Genomic DNA, 17,942 nt, shown 5'->3' with positions numbered 1-17,942 from the left:
CAATTAAGCCAATCTATTAATATAGTTAACACAAATAATTTGAAGTAGCTATTTCAACGTAGAAGTCACTCTATTTGCAAAGTTCCAACTCCTTATACTGGATATCGACTTGAGATATGCTGTTATATGACCATAACATCTTTGCTCCTAAGGAACCTACATCTATGCCCCTTCTCTAAAAGAAAAAGAACAGTTTGAACTTATCGATGCCCCTTCCTAAAGAAAATAACAGATTTAACGGTGTTCAATATTGACACACTCTCGAACTTTTACATCCACGCCAAACCCAATTTTTCTTTTGTTAGGCCCAGCGTTCCATTTTTTTTTCTACCGGATCTTTACGTATTAGAAAGAGGAAAATTTTCAAAAAAATAAAAATAACTCACGACGGGCAAGAGAAAACTCATAACCAAATTGTAGGAAATTATAAAATCTCACAAATGATTGGCTTGAAGGCAAAGGCAAAACTCACCCAAATCACAGTGGCAGAGGGTCGGGGCGTTAGGCCGCTGAATTTTGGGGGTTCTGCAGCTGCAACTTTGGGCGTCCTACGGCGAAGATTTGGGCTTTGGGTGCTTTCTCTATGGCGTATTCAGATTTAGGGAGAGAGTGAGTGAGGAAATTCGGGTAGATATTGAGCGAGGAAATCTTTTCAATTCTGGGAGAGATTGAGGCGCACAGAGCTGAAAGGTGATCGATGAGAGGGAAAATAAGGATTAGAGAAAGTATGGAGTGGATTAGTGAATGAAATTAGGGTTAATTAGAGTTTTAAAAGCCTATTTTTCACGCTATAAAACTTAAATTTCAACAGCATAATTATAACGCGGGCTGTTGAAACAGTCATAGAAAGCGTGCATTTAATGCACGTTGTTGTATATGTACACTATAATAACATCAACAGCACACATTTATGAGAATGTCGTAAATAATATTAACAGCATGTTTTTAATGTGTATTGTTAATGCAACGCTGCGAAAGTCAATTTTCTTGTAGTATATACTACACGTAGTATAATATGATTAAACATTATAATTTTAATTGATAATATATTAATTAAAACAATGTTTTATTAAGTTGCTTTGAGCTTATTTTCGTAAGGTGTAAATGTTGGAAATTTATTTAAATTAAATTTTTGAATGAAAATTATGGTTCATGAATGTGAGAGTCTCCTTTGGCTCTCCACATTTTTGAATTAATTTGATACTTTTGGCTCTCCAAGATCGGGGTCACAACACATTCTTGAGTTAATTACAAGATTAATTGAGTTAATTAATCTTATGACTCTTGGTGTGTTTTTTGAATCTTATAAATAGTGTACTCATTTCTTCAATCCACACACACAATATTCAAGATCTCACTGAAGTATTCTCTTGAATTTCATATTGTTATCTTTTCATTTGGCCTCCGTTAAGTTTTGGTGATAAAGTGAAGGTACGATTCAAGTTCGTTGGAGTAGTGAATTTGTACTTAATTTGCTACTGGTTTTTTAGTTGTATCCTGGGAAACAGACGTCTGTACGTGTTGATCCTCAAGCACCTCGTGGAGGCGACGAATCTGTTTTAAAAAAACTGTACTTAGCTACAGCCTCGGTTTGCTTTACAGTTTTCTTAATATTTATCATTTGCTTTACTGTTTCCTTGTTGCTTAATCAGTTGTCTATTACTGTTCAGTATTTAAGCACTCAATATACAGTTGTATTGTACTACAATCATCATTTGTTCTTAGTATATTCTTTCGATCTGTTCAATTCGTGTTTAGCATTTTGGCTAACAGTAATTCATTAATTGTTAGTGGTTGAGTTAACTTTGACGACTATTTCGAGCCAAATTAAAAAATTTTAGGGGCTAAATTGGTACATGACTAAACCGAGGGACCAATTAACCGTGAATGTGCCTTTATCTTAATTAAGATAATATATTAATTAAAACAATGTTTTATTTAGTTTCTTTGAGCTTCTTTTCGTAAGGTGTAATTCATTAATTGTTAGTGGTCGAGTTAACTTTGACAACTATTTCGCATTTAGCATTTTGGCTAACAAACTTAAAACATATTGTGTACTCATTACGTGAATTGTTTCATAAATGGCTTCTGCTTCAAGTGAGACTACTCTTGTTGCCCCTCATGTCAATTTTCCACTTCGTGTCGTTCCTCCTATTGCCCCCACAAGGTGCTGCTGTTCCTCTATCTCACAACCACGGAGAAAAGCCGGAGAAGTTTACTGGTGTGGACTTTAAAATGTGGCAGCATAAAATTCTATTCTACTTGACGACGCTGAACCTGGCTAGATTCCTCTCGAAGGATGCTTCTAAGCTCAAGGAGGGTGAAAGAAATGTTGAATATGTCAGTTCTTTGGAGGCATGAAATCATTCTGATTTCATATGTTGAAACTATGTACCGAACGGATTGGCCGACTCGCTCTACAATGTGTACTGTGAAAAAAAAACAGCCAAGGAGCTTTGGAAATCCCTTGACAAAAAGTACAAAACCGAGGATGCGGGGGCCAAGAAATTTCTTGTAGGCCGCTTTTTGTATTTTAAGATGGTGGATTCCAAGTCGATTATCAGCCAAGTTCAAGAGATCCAACTGATTTTTCACGAGATTCACGCTGAGGGGATGACATTGAGCGAATCCTTCCAAGTGGCTGCCATTGTTGAGAAGCTACCACAAGCATGGAATGATTTCAAGAACTACTTGAAACACAAGCGCAAAAAGATGAATGTTAAAGAACTCATTGTTCGACTTCGTATCGAGGAAGACAACAAGAGTTCTGAAAGAAGATTGTTTTCTCCAGCTGCTTCTAAAGCAAATGTTAGCGATCATGGCCAAAGCTCGAGAAAGAAACACTTCAATCCTTCGAACAAAAGGATGAAAATGGGACCAAAAGGAGGCATTTCGAAGAAGACTTTCTCCGGGAAATGCTACGACTGTAATGGTACTGGTCACAAGGCCTCTGAGCGCAAGAAGCTAAAGAAAAACCGAGATGTGAACATGGTGGAGAACTTATCTCATAAGGTTTCAAATATGAACCTTTGTACAGTCATTTCTAAAGTTAATCTAGTTGGATCAAATCCAAGGGAGTGGTGGATCAACACAGGTGCCAATCTCCATGTTTGCTCAGACAAATAGATGTTTGCAACTCTTGAGGAATCCGAGAACAGGGAAATGTTGTTCATGGGAAATTCTAAAACTTCTAAAATCAATGGACAAGTAAAAGTGGTTTTGAATATGATCTCTGGAAAAGAGCTGAATTTGAACAATGTGTTGTATGTGCCAGACATCCGTAAGAATTTGTTGTCTGTGTCGTTGCTTAACAAGCATGTTTTTCGCATTGTGTTCGAGTTAGATAAATTAGTTTTGTCTTAGAGTGAAATTTTTGTTGGAAAAGGCTATGTGAGCAATGGTTTGTTCAAACTCAATGTAATGGCTATTAAGCCCGTGATAAAAAAAATGAAACATTTTACTTACTTGCTCGAGTCTTTCAATTTGTGGCATGGTAGGTTAGGACATGTTAATTATGATTTAATACATAGATTAATTAATTTAAAGGGCATTCCTAAATTCCATATCGATAAGCAACACAAATGCGAAACTTGTGTTGAGGAAAAACTAACAAGATCATCTTTCAATTCCATTGAAAGAAATAATGAACCCCTTGATTTAATTCATACTGATTTAAAAGAAGTGCAAACACGTGGTGGAAATAAATACTTCATTACTTTTGTTGACGATAGCACAAAAAATTGTTATGTGTATCTTTTAAAAGTAAAGATGAAGCTATTGAAAAGTTTGTCCATTGCAAAAGTGAAGTTGAAAACCAACTTAACAAGATAAGGTGCTAAGAAGTGATCATGGAGGTGAGTATGAATCACCATTTGCTGAGTTTTGTTCTCAACATGGCATCAAACACGAAAGAACTGCACCTTACTCTTATCAACAAAATGACATTGCAGAGGGAAAGAATAGCACTTTGAAATAAATGATGAATGCACTATTATTGAGTTCTGATTTACCACAAAACATGTGGGGGAAGGGGGGGGGGGAAGCTGTTCTAACAGCTAATTATCTTTTAAATAAGGGACTCGGAAAGAAGCAAGACAAAAGTTCTTATGAATTATGGAAAGGAAGAGCACCTTCCTACCAACACTTGCAAGTGTGGTGGTGTCTTTCCAAAGTAGCCGTACCTACTCCGAAAAAGGTAAATATTGGACCTAAAACTGTTGATTGTATATTCATTGGATATGCACACAATAGTAGCGCTTATATTTTCCTTGTATATGAATCTCAAATACCTGATATTCATAAGAATACGATAATAGAATCAAGAAATGACTCGTTCTTTGAACATGTGTTCCCTTTCAAATCTAAGGAAGAACCAAGTTCATCCAAAAGATCTCACGAGACAATGAAACAAGAGGTTAACCACGAGTTTGAACCTAGACATAGCAAGAGAGCTAGGACTGAGAAATCATTTGGTCCGGATTTCATCACTTTCATGATGGAAAGTGAACCTCAAAGCTTCAAGAAAGCTGTGAATTCATCTGAAGGACCTCAATGGAAAGAGGCTATAAATTTCGAAATAGAATCCATTTTGCAAAATCATACGTGTTAACTATTGGACCTTCTTCTGGGAAGCAAACCAATAGGTTATAAATGAATTTTTAAACGGAAAATAAAATTAGATGGAAAAATAGATAAGTATAAAGTCATATTGGTAATCAAGGGTTACCATCAACGTGAAGGGCTTGATTACTTTGACACTTATTCTCCAGTAATGAGAATAACTTCAATTCGAGTGATACTTGCAATTGTCGCCTTGTGGAATCATGAAGTACACCAAATGGATGTAAAGACTTCTTTTATAAATGGAGATTTAGAAGAAGAAATTTACATGGAGCAACCTGAGGGATTTTCTGTACCTAGGCAAGAAAATAAGGTTTGTAAAATGGTGAAGTCTCTGTATGGCTTAAAGCAAGCACCAAAACAATGACACGAAAAATTTGACAAAGACATGCTAGAAAGTGGATTTAAAGTTAATGAATGTGAAAAATGTGTATACATCAAAAACACTGAAAGTGGCTATGTCATTTTATTTCTTTACGTAGATGACATGCTTATCATCGAGAGCAATGATAAGATGATTAAATCCACTAAGAAATTGTTGAACTCTAAATTCGACATGAAAGATTTAGGCTTAGCCAATGTTATCATTGGAATTAAAATACATAGAACATCTGGAGGGATGGTTCTATGTCAGACACATTGTGTGGACAAAATTCTTGAGAAATTCAATAATAATGACTCTGCATTGGCTAGAACCCCGATAGATTCAAGTCAGCACCTATCAAAGCATCGAGGTGATAATATCTTCCAATTAGAATACTCTCGATTCATTGGAAGTTTGATGTACTTAATGAGTTATACACAACCAGACATAGCCTATGAAGTAAGAAAATTGAGTAGATTCACGAGTAATCCGAAAGCAAATATCATATTGCTAAGGTATTTAAGATACACTAGTGACCTTGGACTTCACTATACCATATATCCCGCTGTTATAGAAGGATACAGTTATGCAAACTGGATATCTGATATGAAAGACTCAAAATTTACAAGTGGATTTGTATTCACTTTAGGAGGTTCAGCAATTGCATATAAATCTTCTAAAAAAACTGTAATAGTCAGATCCACGATGAAATCTGAGTTCATAGCACTAGAAAAATGTGCTGAAGAGGCTGAATTGCTGCGTTTATTCTTAGAAGATGTTCCAGGATAAGTGAAACCTATACCGGGTATTTTCATACATTGTGATAGCCAATCTACAATTGGAAGGGCACAGAGCCATATGTATAATGGTAAGTCCAGACATATACGTCGTAAACACAATATCATTAGACAACTACTCTCAACTGGATTTATCTCTATTGACTATGTAAAGTCAAAGGATAATATAGCAGATGTGTTAACCAAAGGGTTAAACACATAATTATTTGAAAATTTGTCAAAAAGAATGAGACTGAAGCCTGTAGAATAAATTGGTGCGAAGGAAAACCCAACCTACACTGACTGGAGATCCCAAGAACTAGGTTCAATGGGATAACCTAATCGCACTGGTTTGGTAGATCACTGTGGAGGTTATCCCAGTCTATTCTTATTGTAAACAGTGAATGTTGAGGATAAGTATATGACTTAATGATTATGATGAAATTCAACATAGAATCACCTATGTGAGAGAGAAGTGGGGCCGCTTCGAAGGAATTACAAGGCTCAATTCTAGATCCTCTTACAGAACCAGGCGTGTGTTCATGGCCAGAACGAACACATTCATGAGAACTGATAATATCAAGGAGAGTCATGTGTGAAGCATATCTTAATTTACACAAACAGATATACAGTTCAAAGACACCGCGTCTACTGTCAACCAGTGAATTACTATGCTTTCACAAGGAAAGGTTCAAAAGGTAATACTTGTCTATCCTATGCAGGATTCAACTGTAGAGCTTTATCACCAAAATTCGTATCAATTTTCATTCATGTGGGGTTTGTTGGAAATTTATTTAAATTAAATTTTTGAATGAAAATTATGGTTCATGAATGTGAGAGTGTCCTTTGACTCTCCACATTCTTGAATTAATTTGAGACTTTTGGCTCTCCACATTCTTGAGTTAATTACAAGATTAATTGAGTTAATTAATCTTATGAATTTTGGTGTGCCTTTTGAATCTTATAAATAGTGTGCTCATTTTTTCAATCCACACACACAATATTCAAGATCTCACTGAAGTATTCTCTTGCATTTCACATTGTTATCTTTTCATTTGGCCTCCGTTAAGTTTTGGTGATAAAGTGAAGGGACGATTCAAGTTCGCCGGAGTAGTGAATTTGTGCTTAATTTGCTACTGATTTTTTTGTTGTATCCTGGAAACAGACGTCTGTATGTGTTGATCCTCAAGCACCTCGTGAAAGCGACGAATCTGTTTTAAGAAAACTGTACTTAGCTACAGACTTCGGTTTGCTTTACAATTTTCTTATTATTTATCATTTGCTTTACTGTTTCCTTGCTGCTTAATCAGTTGTTTATTACTGTTCAGTATTTAAGCACTCGTTATACTATTGTATTGTGCTACAATCATTACTTGTTCTTAGTATGTTGTTTCTGTTCAATTCGCGTTTAGCATTTTGACTAACAGTAATTCATTAATTGTTAGTGGTCGAGTTAACTTTGACGACTATTTCGAGCCAATTGAAAAAATTTTAGGGGCTAAATTGGTACATGACTAAACCGAGGGACCAAATTAACCGTGAATGTGCCTTTATCTTAATTAAGATAATATATTAATTAAAACAATGTTTTATTTAGTTGCTTTGATCTTTTTTTAGTAATGTGTAATTCATTAATTGTTAGTGGTCGAGTTAAATTTGACGACTATTTCGAGCCAATTTAAAAAAAAAAATAGGGGCTAAATTGGTACATGACTAAACCGAGGGACCAAATTAATCGTGAATGTGCCTTTTAGCTTATCTTAATATATAAAATTATCACTTACTATAATATTATTTTTAACAAAAATTAAAATTATTTTTATTGAAAATTTGGGTATTTGAAATAAATTTTGTACGTATTATCACCTTCTGCTTGTTCATGAAAGATGATATTTTTTATATCATATATTTAGTGTAATATCACTAATATCCATGAGACGATTTGATCTGATTCATAGATGTCGTAAAGAGTAATACTTCATAAAAATTAATATTTTTCATGAGTCGAGTCCAATCGAATATCCGTTTAAAAAATTTTCTCCGTGAGATAGTCTCATTGAATTTTTTTTTAGAGTACAAATACAATCTTGATTAAATTACAACCATATAAATTATTTGTCCGCACTACAGACGGAACTTGGGCGTGGACTCGAGACGTGCTTATTTCGAGCAAAAAATTACAAAGAAAAATTCTAATTCTACTTAAATAAATTAAGAAAATTACCCTAAATCAGCGAAAATCGAACATGAAACCAAAGGGTCTCAGAACCTCAACCTTAGTCATTGGGATAAGGCCTCATCGGCATCTCATTGAAGTTTTTGTTTTAGTGAAAGTGATTTTATATATATATATATATATATATATATATATATATATATATATACCATTACTTAATACACATTTATGGCCATTGGAAATCCCTTGCTATACAAGATGGACATTGCAAGACAAAAATAGAGCAAACAATAACTATCTATAAAAACAACAAATGTTTTAAGATGGTATATTTTAAAAAATTAATTACAGTTAGGTTTATCACTCATACTAATTATTTATTTTCAATAAAACCTTAAACATCTCCTATATATCATAGGGTGTCTCAAACTCTAGTTAAACCCTGTATAATTAAAAATAAAAATAAAAAATTCATTCAGTCTCACAAAAGTTTTTTTCTTGCCTATAGAACAATAAGTTGTTATGTCCAGACCTATTTTTAACTGATTAGAGAACTAGCTAGAATCCAATTTAGGCCAACTTAGAAGACGAATTCTATTATTTTCTCTTATAATAATAAATGGCTCTTAATTAGAGGACCCAAAAAGGAAGAATCTTTAAATGACATGGAACCACCTAAGAAATAAAAATGAGGACTGAGAATATTGTAGCTTGATCAAAAAGATTTTACTTCTACTTGTATAATTTTAATGATTAGGGTTATGGCAAAGTGAATATTTGGTACAAGTATATTTCTTATTTGGGGTGGGAAATCAACTAACCTTTTGAAGCATTATCGTCAAAAAGGGATGTTTTAAAGTTAGAATCTGACCCAAATACCCATTAATTACTTGTTTAATTACCATTCCCATCATAATAGAAAACCCATTTTTTTTTTTTTTTACAAAATTGTGTTCTCGCAATTTTCAATAAGTACCTAGAACTATCTATATTATTTATACTCTTAAAAATTAAATAAATTTTATGGGATGGAAAACATATAAAAAATATCATGATATTTTAATGTTTGGTACAATAACTATTGATAAAACGACAATTGTTCGGTCCGATATATATCATCAATATTGTAACATCAAATATAGGTGAAATGAGGATACACAAATCAAAATAATGTAGACCAAACTTTATTAAGTTTCATATTTCAGATATTATCATCATGAGAGTGAACAACTTTTATGCAACAATAATGGCAACCTCACCCTAAAACCAAGCATCACAACCCCAATTTCACAAGAAACATACCAATATATAAGCAAACATTAATCTCTACCTAGCTATGACAACATTCACATGCACACACAAACCTTAAACATTCACAAAAACCTAATAAACTCCAACATCAATCACACCCTTAGCTTGCACTAACTTCATCAATCGATAGAACAGTATTAATCCATTACCAGAACCCGAAACACCCGTTAAAATCCTAACCGAGCACGATGATTACGTATCCCTAACTTCAAATTCGTTGCGATTCTTGACAACAATGTCATACATGTGCATGGACTTGAACTTGTTGAAGTCTTTAGGAAGAGAGATGAGATGAACTGTGGATCTTTTATGGAACTGCAGCAAATCGGGGTCGTCGTAATACCTCTCCCATCCGAGGGACAACAATTTCATCTCGAGAACGCTATATGAAGTGATCACATCACTTGAGGGGAGATGCACCAAGACTTTCTTGGTATTGCATTCTCCGGCGTTCTCGACGAGCCGAACGACGCCGTTTTTGAATACCCAAACACCAGACATGTCTTCCTTATTTGTTGCTATGGATTCAAGAGAAATATTGGATGAAAGACTGTGGATTATAATGAAAATTACTGTGTGGAACTGTTTGTGATAGCTCAGATTAAGCTGATAAGTTTCTGTATCATGCAAAGGTTTATTATATAGTGGATGCTCTGGAATTTGCTTTTTGTTCTTTTTCTTTTTTTATATATTACCCATATGCTATCTAGAAATGAAGCTTTTTTATTCTTGATAAGTCACTTTATCAATATTAATGCTTCTTGATTTTTTTTTTCTTAAAAAAAATAATACTTATGTGAGACATCAATTAATTTACAAATTTCGGAAAGTAAAAACATGTATATAAATTATTATGCAGTTCGTGTCTAAATTCCGTGTCGCAATAGTAGTTATTTTCAAGAATTTGTAATGTTTTTGCAAGAAAAAATTGGAACTAAAATCGTTCATTTGTGTGATTAAAAAGAAAAATATTGGGAACTAGGTTCCTGTTGTATTTTTAAATAAAAAGTTGCTTTTTAATTGATTCAAACAGCACAAGAATTTCGGAAAGAGCCTTTCATGGGTAAATAACTTATTTAAAAGGCTATTCTACGTCCCAAAACCCTAGTGAATAAAGGCTACATAATTAAATATACAAGATTTTTGTCTTAATGGGTTCCTAAGAACCTTCTCTCAATATTCTTACATGCATGCAATAGTATGTAATAAAATTGCCCATTAAAAAGTTTCTAAATGAATCTATTGTGGGGTGAATATAAAAGATGATTTGGGAAAAGAATTTCCTCCAAATATTCTTTTTCTAATATTTATATGTCAATTCAATGGCAACTCAGGACCGAGCGTTTACCGCTTTACTAAAAGTTATAGTTAGTGGAAATGTTGCAACTTATTTTTTTTAAAAAAAAAATCGTACAACAGCTTAAGCACTACGTTTCAATTATTTTACGCAGCAGCCAGCATACACAATTATTGCATATCAATGTCTATCTCACAATTATTGCATCAGTGTTTGTTGTTTTATCTATAGCTGATGGTAATGATTTCACTTAAATCTTTTTAAATCATATAATAGGTCAAATCATATATTTCGATTGCCCTACGTTACACGGACAATTATTACACTCCAACATACATGTTTTAATTCATTAAAATTTGTTGCTGTAAAATTAAATTGAAAAATATGAATATAAAATAAATATTAAGCTTCATGCATGGCATGAGTGTGACAAAAGCTGTAAGTTGTCAAAATCAAACTCGTGAGAAAGAAATTTACAACTTTCTCGACCCATGCTTTATGGATAGGATAAGAAAGAAATTAATGAAATATATATTTATTTTCCCCCATTTAATTTAATTATTTTTATATATAATTTTTAGTTGATACCTGAGGAGGGAGAGGGAAATATCATAGTAGCCCATTCGGGGAAGGAATGGGGGTTCAAAGAAAATTGTCGAAAGCATATTACAAACGTGTTGTAAAGTCCATTCAAAAGTCAATGTGCCTCAATATAGGTGATATATAAATTAAATTAAAATTTAGCCCTTTTTTTACCAAATTATAAACTAAATTGTCTCCTTTATTAAAGATTTAGGCCACACTGCATGTGTATGTATATAAATTTAGGGGGGTGTATTCAATCTGGAGAATTATTGACTTTTATGTATTTTAAAAGTTTAGAGGTATTCAATGATGACTTTTATATACTCTATAGAAGTCTAGTGGTATTCAAAATAGACTTTTATAGAGTTTTAAAAGTCAAGTGGTATTCAACCTTGACTTTTAAAAACTCTATAAAAGTCTAGTGTTATTCAAAATGTCAATGAACTTTTAATAACTCCATGAAAATCATGAACATACAAACATTAATGCTTAAGGTACAACTATATTTTGTAAAAAAAAGTCTTTGGTATAACTCAAAGATTTGGATGGATTTCTAAAATAATAAAACTCATAATTTTCTTTTTTTTCTCACATTTTCTCACTCCTCACTATCTCACTCCTCTCTATCTCCCTCTCTCTCATATTCAAAATGAATCTCCTCTCTATTTCACTCTTTCTCATATTCAAAATGAATTATATATTCGTTCTTTTCCTAAAATCAAAATAAAAAATATTATTTAAATATTTGAAATTTTAAAAATATTTTGTGCTTTTTAAATTATGATTTGTACCAATAATTATAATATTTAATGATAATAATATATGATTCAAAAAATTATAATATGATTTAATTCAAATATTTGAATAGTGAATAACAGACATGATAAAAAATAAAAATTGACAAATAATTTTTTATGATATAATTTATAATTTATCATATGTTTTTTTTTAAAAAAAACTTTACACAATCGCAAATTTTTTAGTTTATAATTTTGCTACGTTAATATATATATATATATATATATATATATGTGTGTGTGTGTGTAAAATAAATGAAATCCATTTTCATCAATAAATTAAAAAAATATTTCAAATAAATTTATTATTTATGTCAAATAATTATTATTTCAAAGGAAAAAAAAAAAAGAAAAATAATAAGATATATTAAAGATACATGAAAAGTTTACAAATCTCTATAAAAGTTCTTCAAAAGTCTACAAAGAATCCATGCAAATCTGTTTGTAAATCCGTGAGATTCTATAAAAATCAATAAAAATCCATCAACTCAACAAAAGTCTATCATTTTAAAAAGTCACTGAAAGTCATTAAAACTCTGGATTGAATACACCCCCTTAGTGTTGAGAAGGAAATGATTCAGAGCCAGATTTTTAATTCTAATTGATTTAGAATTTTCTAAGAGAGAATTGGATGCGAGTTAATATTTAGAACTTATAATTGAATTTAGAGGAGTGTATTTCCAATGAAAAAAATAAGTAAAATATATGACACAAAGATATATAGAGATTTTGTATCTATCGTGTACACGAAATCTTGGCAGCCTAGATATTTGCAGAAGCCAAAGTCAAATATTTTGTAATAAAACGTCCTGTCACAATATAAGTTATATCTCCATTCTAATTGGGGACAGTGTTCCATTTTTGGTCATAAGCAAATCTCTCGCTTTTTGAGTTGAGAAAGAGGATTGTTACAATTGGGTTTCGAACTCGAGACTTCATCTCATATTAGGGATCTTGGTGTCAGATGAACTACACGTCATCGGCGCAAATCTCCCTCTTATAATTCATATTTTGTGATGCGATGATATTTAGGTAGGGTTTGAGATATTTTTTAAAAAACACTTTTCAGCTTTTTCTTAACAAAATTTCATAAAATTTCAAAATTGTGTTAATGAAAAGATGAGAAGTGCTTTCTAAAAATTCTTTCAAATACTACCTTAGTAGACTCATGTCAGTGTAAGTAATTTCATCGCATGCATGATCATGAGAATGTAATTAAGATGATGTTGCATGATCATGACATTGAAAATATTAATTTTTTATTTCATGAAATAAATGGATATTTAAAAACATAATAAAATTTCATGTAATTGAAAAAAATTAAATTACACATAATTAAAATTTAAAATCTTAGACATAACTTTAAAAAAACATATTAAGAAATAACACACATAAATAAAAAAAATACGTAATTAAAATATGACGAAGAAGAACTTTTAACGTGCGTCATGAGGAACAAATTGCGTGTGAAATGTTGTTAATTGTATGAAAAAATTGAATTGTTTTTAGAATGAAAGTGGTAGAAGTTGTGATTTTTTGACGGTACAATGAATTAAATTTATAGGAGATAGAAGAATATATATAGCCCGGAGATTTATATGCATTTTTTTAAATCTTTTATTTTAAAATTTTAAAATGATTTTTCTATTAAAAACCCAACCACTCTTTTATTTTTTTAAACAATTGTTATTAATTTATTATTCTTGTTAATTTTAATTATTTAAAACATATTAATCTAGTCTTGTATCTGATCATTTAGAGCATGTACAAGGGCCGGTCAAGTGGAGCAATCAAGCCCACTTGACCGGCCCACTTCATCACCTCGCCCCTCCAAGGGGCGAGGATACCACACGCGGATGTTTTCGCGTGCGGTCAAAATTGTGGGCCCCGCGCGGAGAGGCTCTGCGCGGTGAAGCCCACCATTTAATTAAAAAAAAAATTTAATAAACGGCCAAATCTTTCTGGCCGTTTGAAGATCAAAGGGCCAGAAAAATTTGGCCCTTTGATCTTAAAAAAAAAAAAAAAAAAGTAAGTTTTAAAAAAAAAGAATGGTTGGAATGATCTGGCCCAGATCAATCCCAGCCTATTTTTTAAAAAAAATATTAAAAATTAAAAAAAATTAAAAAAATCTAATTTTTTTTTTTATTCTGAAAAAGTACAAACGGTAATATTTTTCAAATTCAAGCATTCTTCTATAAATAGGTTTGGATGCATCTCATAAAATTCACAATTTCTACTACTTGAATTCCAAAAATTCTATATTCTCCAACTTTCATTATATTTTCAATCCAATTTCGAAAATGGATTCATGAAAAAATAATGATCTCAATACTCCTTCACCAAATAATTCTCAATTCACCGACGAGCAAATGTTGAGTTTTATGTTCAACCAAACTCAATTCTCCCAAAATTCCATCGAAATATTGCCTCCTACCTTTGAAGCCCCGTCTACTAAATCTAGAAGGAAAGGAAAAAATATTGTCGTTGGCGATGGTGGTGAAGGCATTAGAAGGAAACCTTGGACGAAGGTTGAAGATGAACGTCTCGCAAAGTCATAGTGCAACGCTTCAACCAATCCGACACTTGACAATGATCAAAGAAACTCGAGTTTTTGGGGATTGGTTTGGAATGAATATAACCATGAGTTACCAAATGGATGGAAAATACGTTCACCGGACAACATGCGGCAACATTGGAATGATGTTTCAAAACGAGTGTTCGCCTTCCAAAACAAAATAAGCGAACTTGAAGCACTCAACCAAAGCGGATCTTAATTTGATATGAAGGTATGAATTCATAATTTTTTTAAATTTAAATTCAACATTTTCGAACTTGTTTTTTTTTTTTTTGTTTAGTATGCTCAAGCTCAAACGATGTACGAACAAGATCATAACCATCCATGGTCCGATGAGAAAGCTTGGTTAGTGTTGAAGGATCAACCAAAATGGAAGTATGGTCGTTCGATAAATTCGTAGGAGGTTCGACGAATGCTACGAAGAAGCTTAAGAATATTGATGTTGAATCATCTCCATCTCCTTTCTCCACACCATCTGACATACAAATCGGCGAAGAAGGAGATGATGTGCAAGAAGTGAGCAAAACCACTAGGTCGATGGGACGGAAGGCCTTCAAAAGGGCAATGAGAGGAGAAGGATCGAAAGATACAAACATGGTGAAAATGTTGAAAACAATACATGAAGTAGAAAAAAAAGGGATGAAGAGAGGACTGCTTTGACAAAAGAGCATTATGCAACAATGGCTCAAAATATGGAAAAAAAAAGTTCGAAATGAGGATGATGGAACACGAGATGAGGGTGAGGGAGCAAGAAAGAATGGAGAGAGAACAAGAAAATCGAATCATGGAAAAAGATGTTAACGATCCAAGGCTCACTGACATTCAACGTCAGTACTACATGAAGATGCAAGAACAAATTCTTCGAAAAAGATTCAATTAGTAATTTATTTCAGTGATATCTCATTATATTTTATTCGGTTGTAATCCTTTTAAATTTATTGTCTTTTTTTATTTCTTGTATTTTGTTATTGCGTGTAATCTTTATTTCGAGTGATTTTATATTTCAAGTAAGTTTTAAATTTTAATTATGTTTATTTTAAATTTATTATATTTATGTTCAATTTTATTATGATTAAAAATATTAAATATAATTAAATAATAATATTTAATTTTTTATATTTATGTTCATTTTTATTATGTAATTATTAAATTTAATTATGCATATTTTTAATTTGTTAATTGTATTTTTATTATGTTTTAAAAACATTATTTAAATAGATTAAAAAAATAATATTTCAACATCACCACTACAACATCACCACACCATTGTAGAAACGTACAATGAAGTTATCAACGCTGACATCATCATGCGATCAAGTTACCAACTTGACCACACCAACTTTCTCACATCCTTCTACATGCTCTAAAAAACAAAGAAACGACGAGACTTCATCGCACGGAAGGAACTCGTGCGGGACCCGCCTACAACATCGCATGAGGAGCAATTCTCATGTGATTTTCCTCGCCCCTTGAAATCAAATGGGGTGAGGAAGCTCACTTTATTGCATGATTTTATGGCTAGCTCCTTGTACATGCTCTTAAAAAACATTTCTCTAAAAATATTTTGAATGGACAAAATATTCATCCTCTCAAAGACGGATTTAAAATTTTTTTTGTGGACAATCAAAGAGTAGGTATCACAAATAAATATATATAACAATGAAATATAAATAATATATTTTAAATTTTAAATTTTTACTTATAATATCTCATACGGCTTAAAATTTTCTTAAAATATTAATAGTAACTACATTTTACAAACTGCAAAGTATATCTCTTTCAATATATGTAACTAAACTATTTTTTAAATATTAATCTTTCATTCGATTAACTGATGCACACTTTGATTGGAGTACCTCAGTACCCTACAAAGAGCAATATATATAAATGAATTGTAGTAACAAGAAAAAATGTTCACTCTTCAAACATGAGTTGTTGGTTAACGGTGTACGAGTTTGGAGAATATTTTATTATTTTATTATATTTGTATGTATATAATTTTAAAAGTCTTAAGTATTTTTTTTTATCAAAATTTAATAGAGAAAGTTCTCCCTTACCCCCTTATATAGCGCAACCACTATCCACTGCCTCCTCTTATGTCAAAGCATCTCAATATCAGTAATGTACTCCATATATGGTTGGTACTTGGTAGCATCATTAAATATTTTATACGAAAACACAATTTTATAAAAGAGGATTTCACACACACACACACACACACACATATATATATATATATATATATATATATATACACGAAAACACAATTTTATAAAAGAGGATTTCACACACACACACACACACACACACACATATATATATATATATATATATATATATATATATATATATATATATATATATATATAAATATAAAGAATCTCCCCCTTAGACACCATCTTTTAAATTGCCGAAATTGCTCTTATGTAATATAAATATTATAATTTTATTTTTATTTGTTTTTTTTATATTTCAAATTTCCATATTTTTCTCAACTAAACATTGTAGATAAGATAAATTGATAAAAAAAATTAAATTTATTTTTATATTATTTTATAAATGTTAAAAAATAAATTTAAATATTATTTAAAAAATAATATTACATATAACATACAATATTAAATATATTGCATGATTTTATACACACGCAACGCGTGTGCGATTATACTATATATATATATATATAAAGGCAGACCTCCTATATGGGCAAGAGTGGGCTCTTGCCCGGCAGACTCTTGCCCATATTTTGTTTATATATATATATATATATATATATATATATATATATATATTATATTTCAAATTTTGTGGCAATGAAAATTGCATTATCATAGTATTTATTCCACGTCCTTACCAATTGCTAAATATGTTAATGTTTCAGTCATTTTTGTTATTATTCATTTACATATTATCATGGATTTTTTATTGTAAAAAATTTGGAGATGTATGCCAATGTTTATCTAATATAAAATTTTGGTGGAATTCTCAAAAGAATAGCCAAAATCGAATGTGTATTTGTTTTCAATAAATTGATTAGTTCAATTTTCAAGTCTATTTTCCTGAATAAATCGGTAAAATTTTCACTTTCGAAATATCATTATTTAAATATGTATTTATTTCATTATTTATAAATTAAGTTATAAAATTAGTGATGCATTTTTTTGGATATGATTAGTGCAGTACTTTAATTGAATAAGTATCTTGTGAGACGATCTCACGGATATAAATCCGTGTGACGGATCGACCTATCCTTTTTTACAATGAAAAATAATATTTTTGACATAAAAATTAATATTTTTTATGTGTCGGATCAAATAGAATATTCTTCTCACAAAATGTAAATCTATTGTTTTCCAAAAATAAACTCATTGTCTTATAAATTAAAAGTCACAAAAACTGTTAGATTGATTGCGAATAAAATTTGGCAAAAACTTCTATGAG

General features: G+C 31.3%; 1 protein-coding gene across 1 annotated transcript; it reads right to left on the bottom strand.

Annotated features, from left to right (window-relative positions):
- Window positions 1-9,098: 9,098 nt before the first annotated feature.
- LOC140875741 (flowering-promoting factor 1-like protein 3) lies at window positions 9,099-9,832 on the bottom strand. Its single transcript, XM_073279522.1, has one exon. It carries the CDS (start codon window positions 9,746-9,748, stop codon window positions 9,440-9,442), a length of 309 nt encoding a protein of 102 aa, XP_073135623.1. The 5' UTR covers window positions 9,749-9,832; the 3' UTR covers window positions 9,099-9,439.
- Window positions 9,833-17,942: the final 8,110 nt, after the last annotated feature.

This window comes from Henckelia pumila, chromosome 1 (assembly GCF_033568475.1).
Source record: "Henckelia pumila isolate YLH828 chromosome 1, ASM3356847v2, whole genome shotgun sequence".
Lineage (NCBI taxonomy): Eukaryota > Viridiplantae > Streptophyta > Magnoliopsida > Lamiales > Gesneriaceae > Henckelia > Henckelia pumila.
Note: the sequence above shows the minus strand (reverse complement) of the source record. Positions and strands in the feature narration are given on the sequence as shown.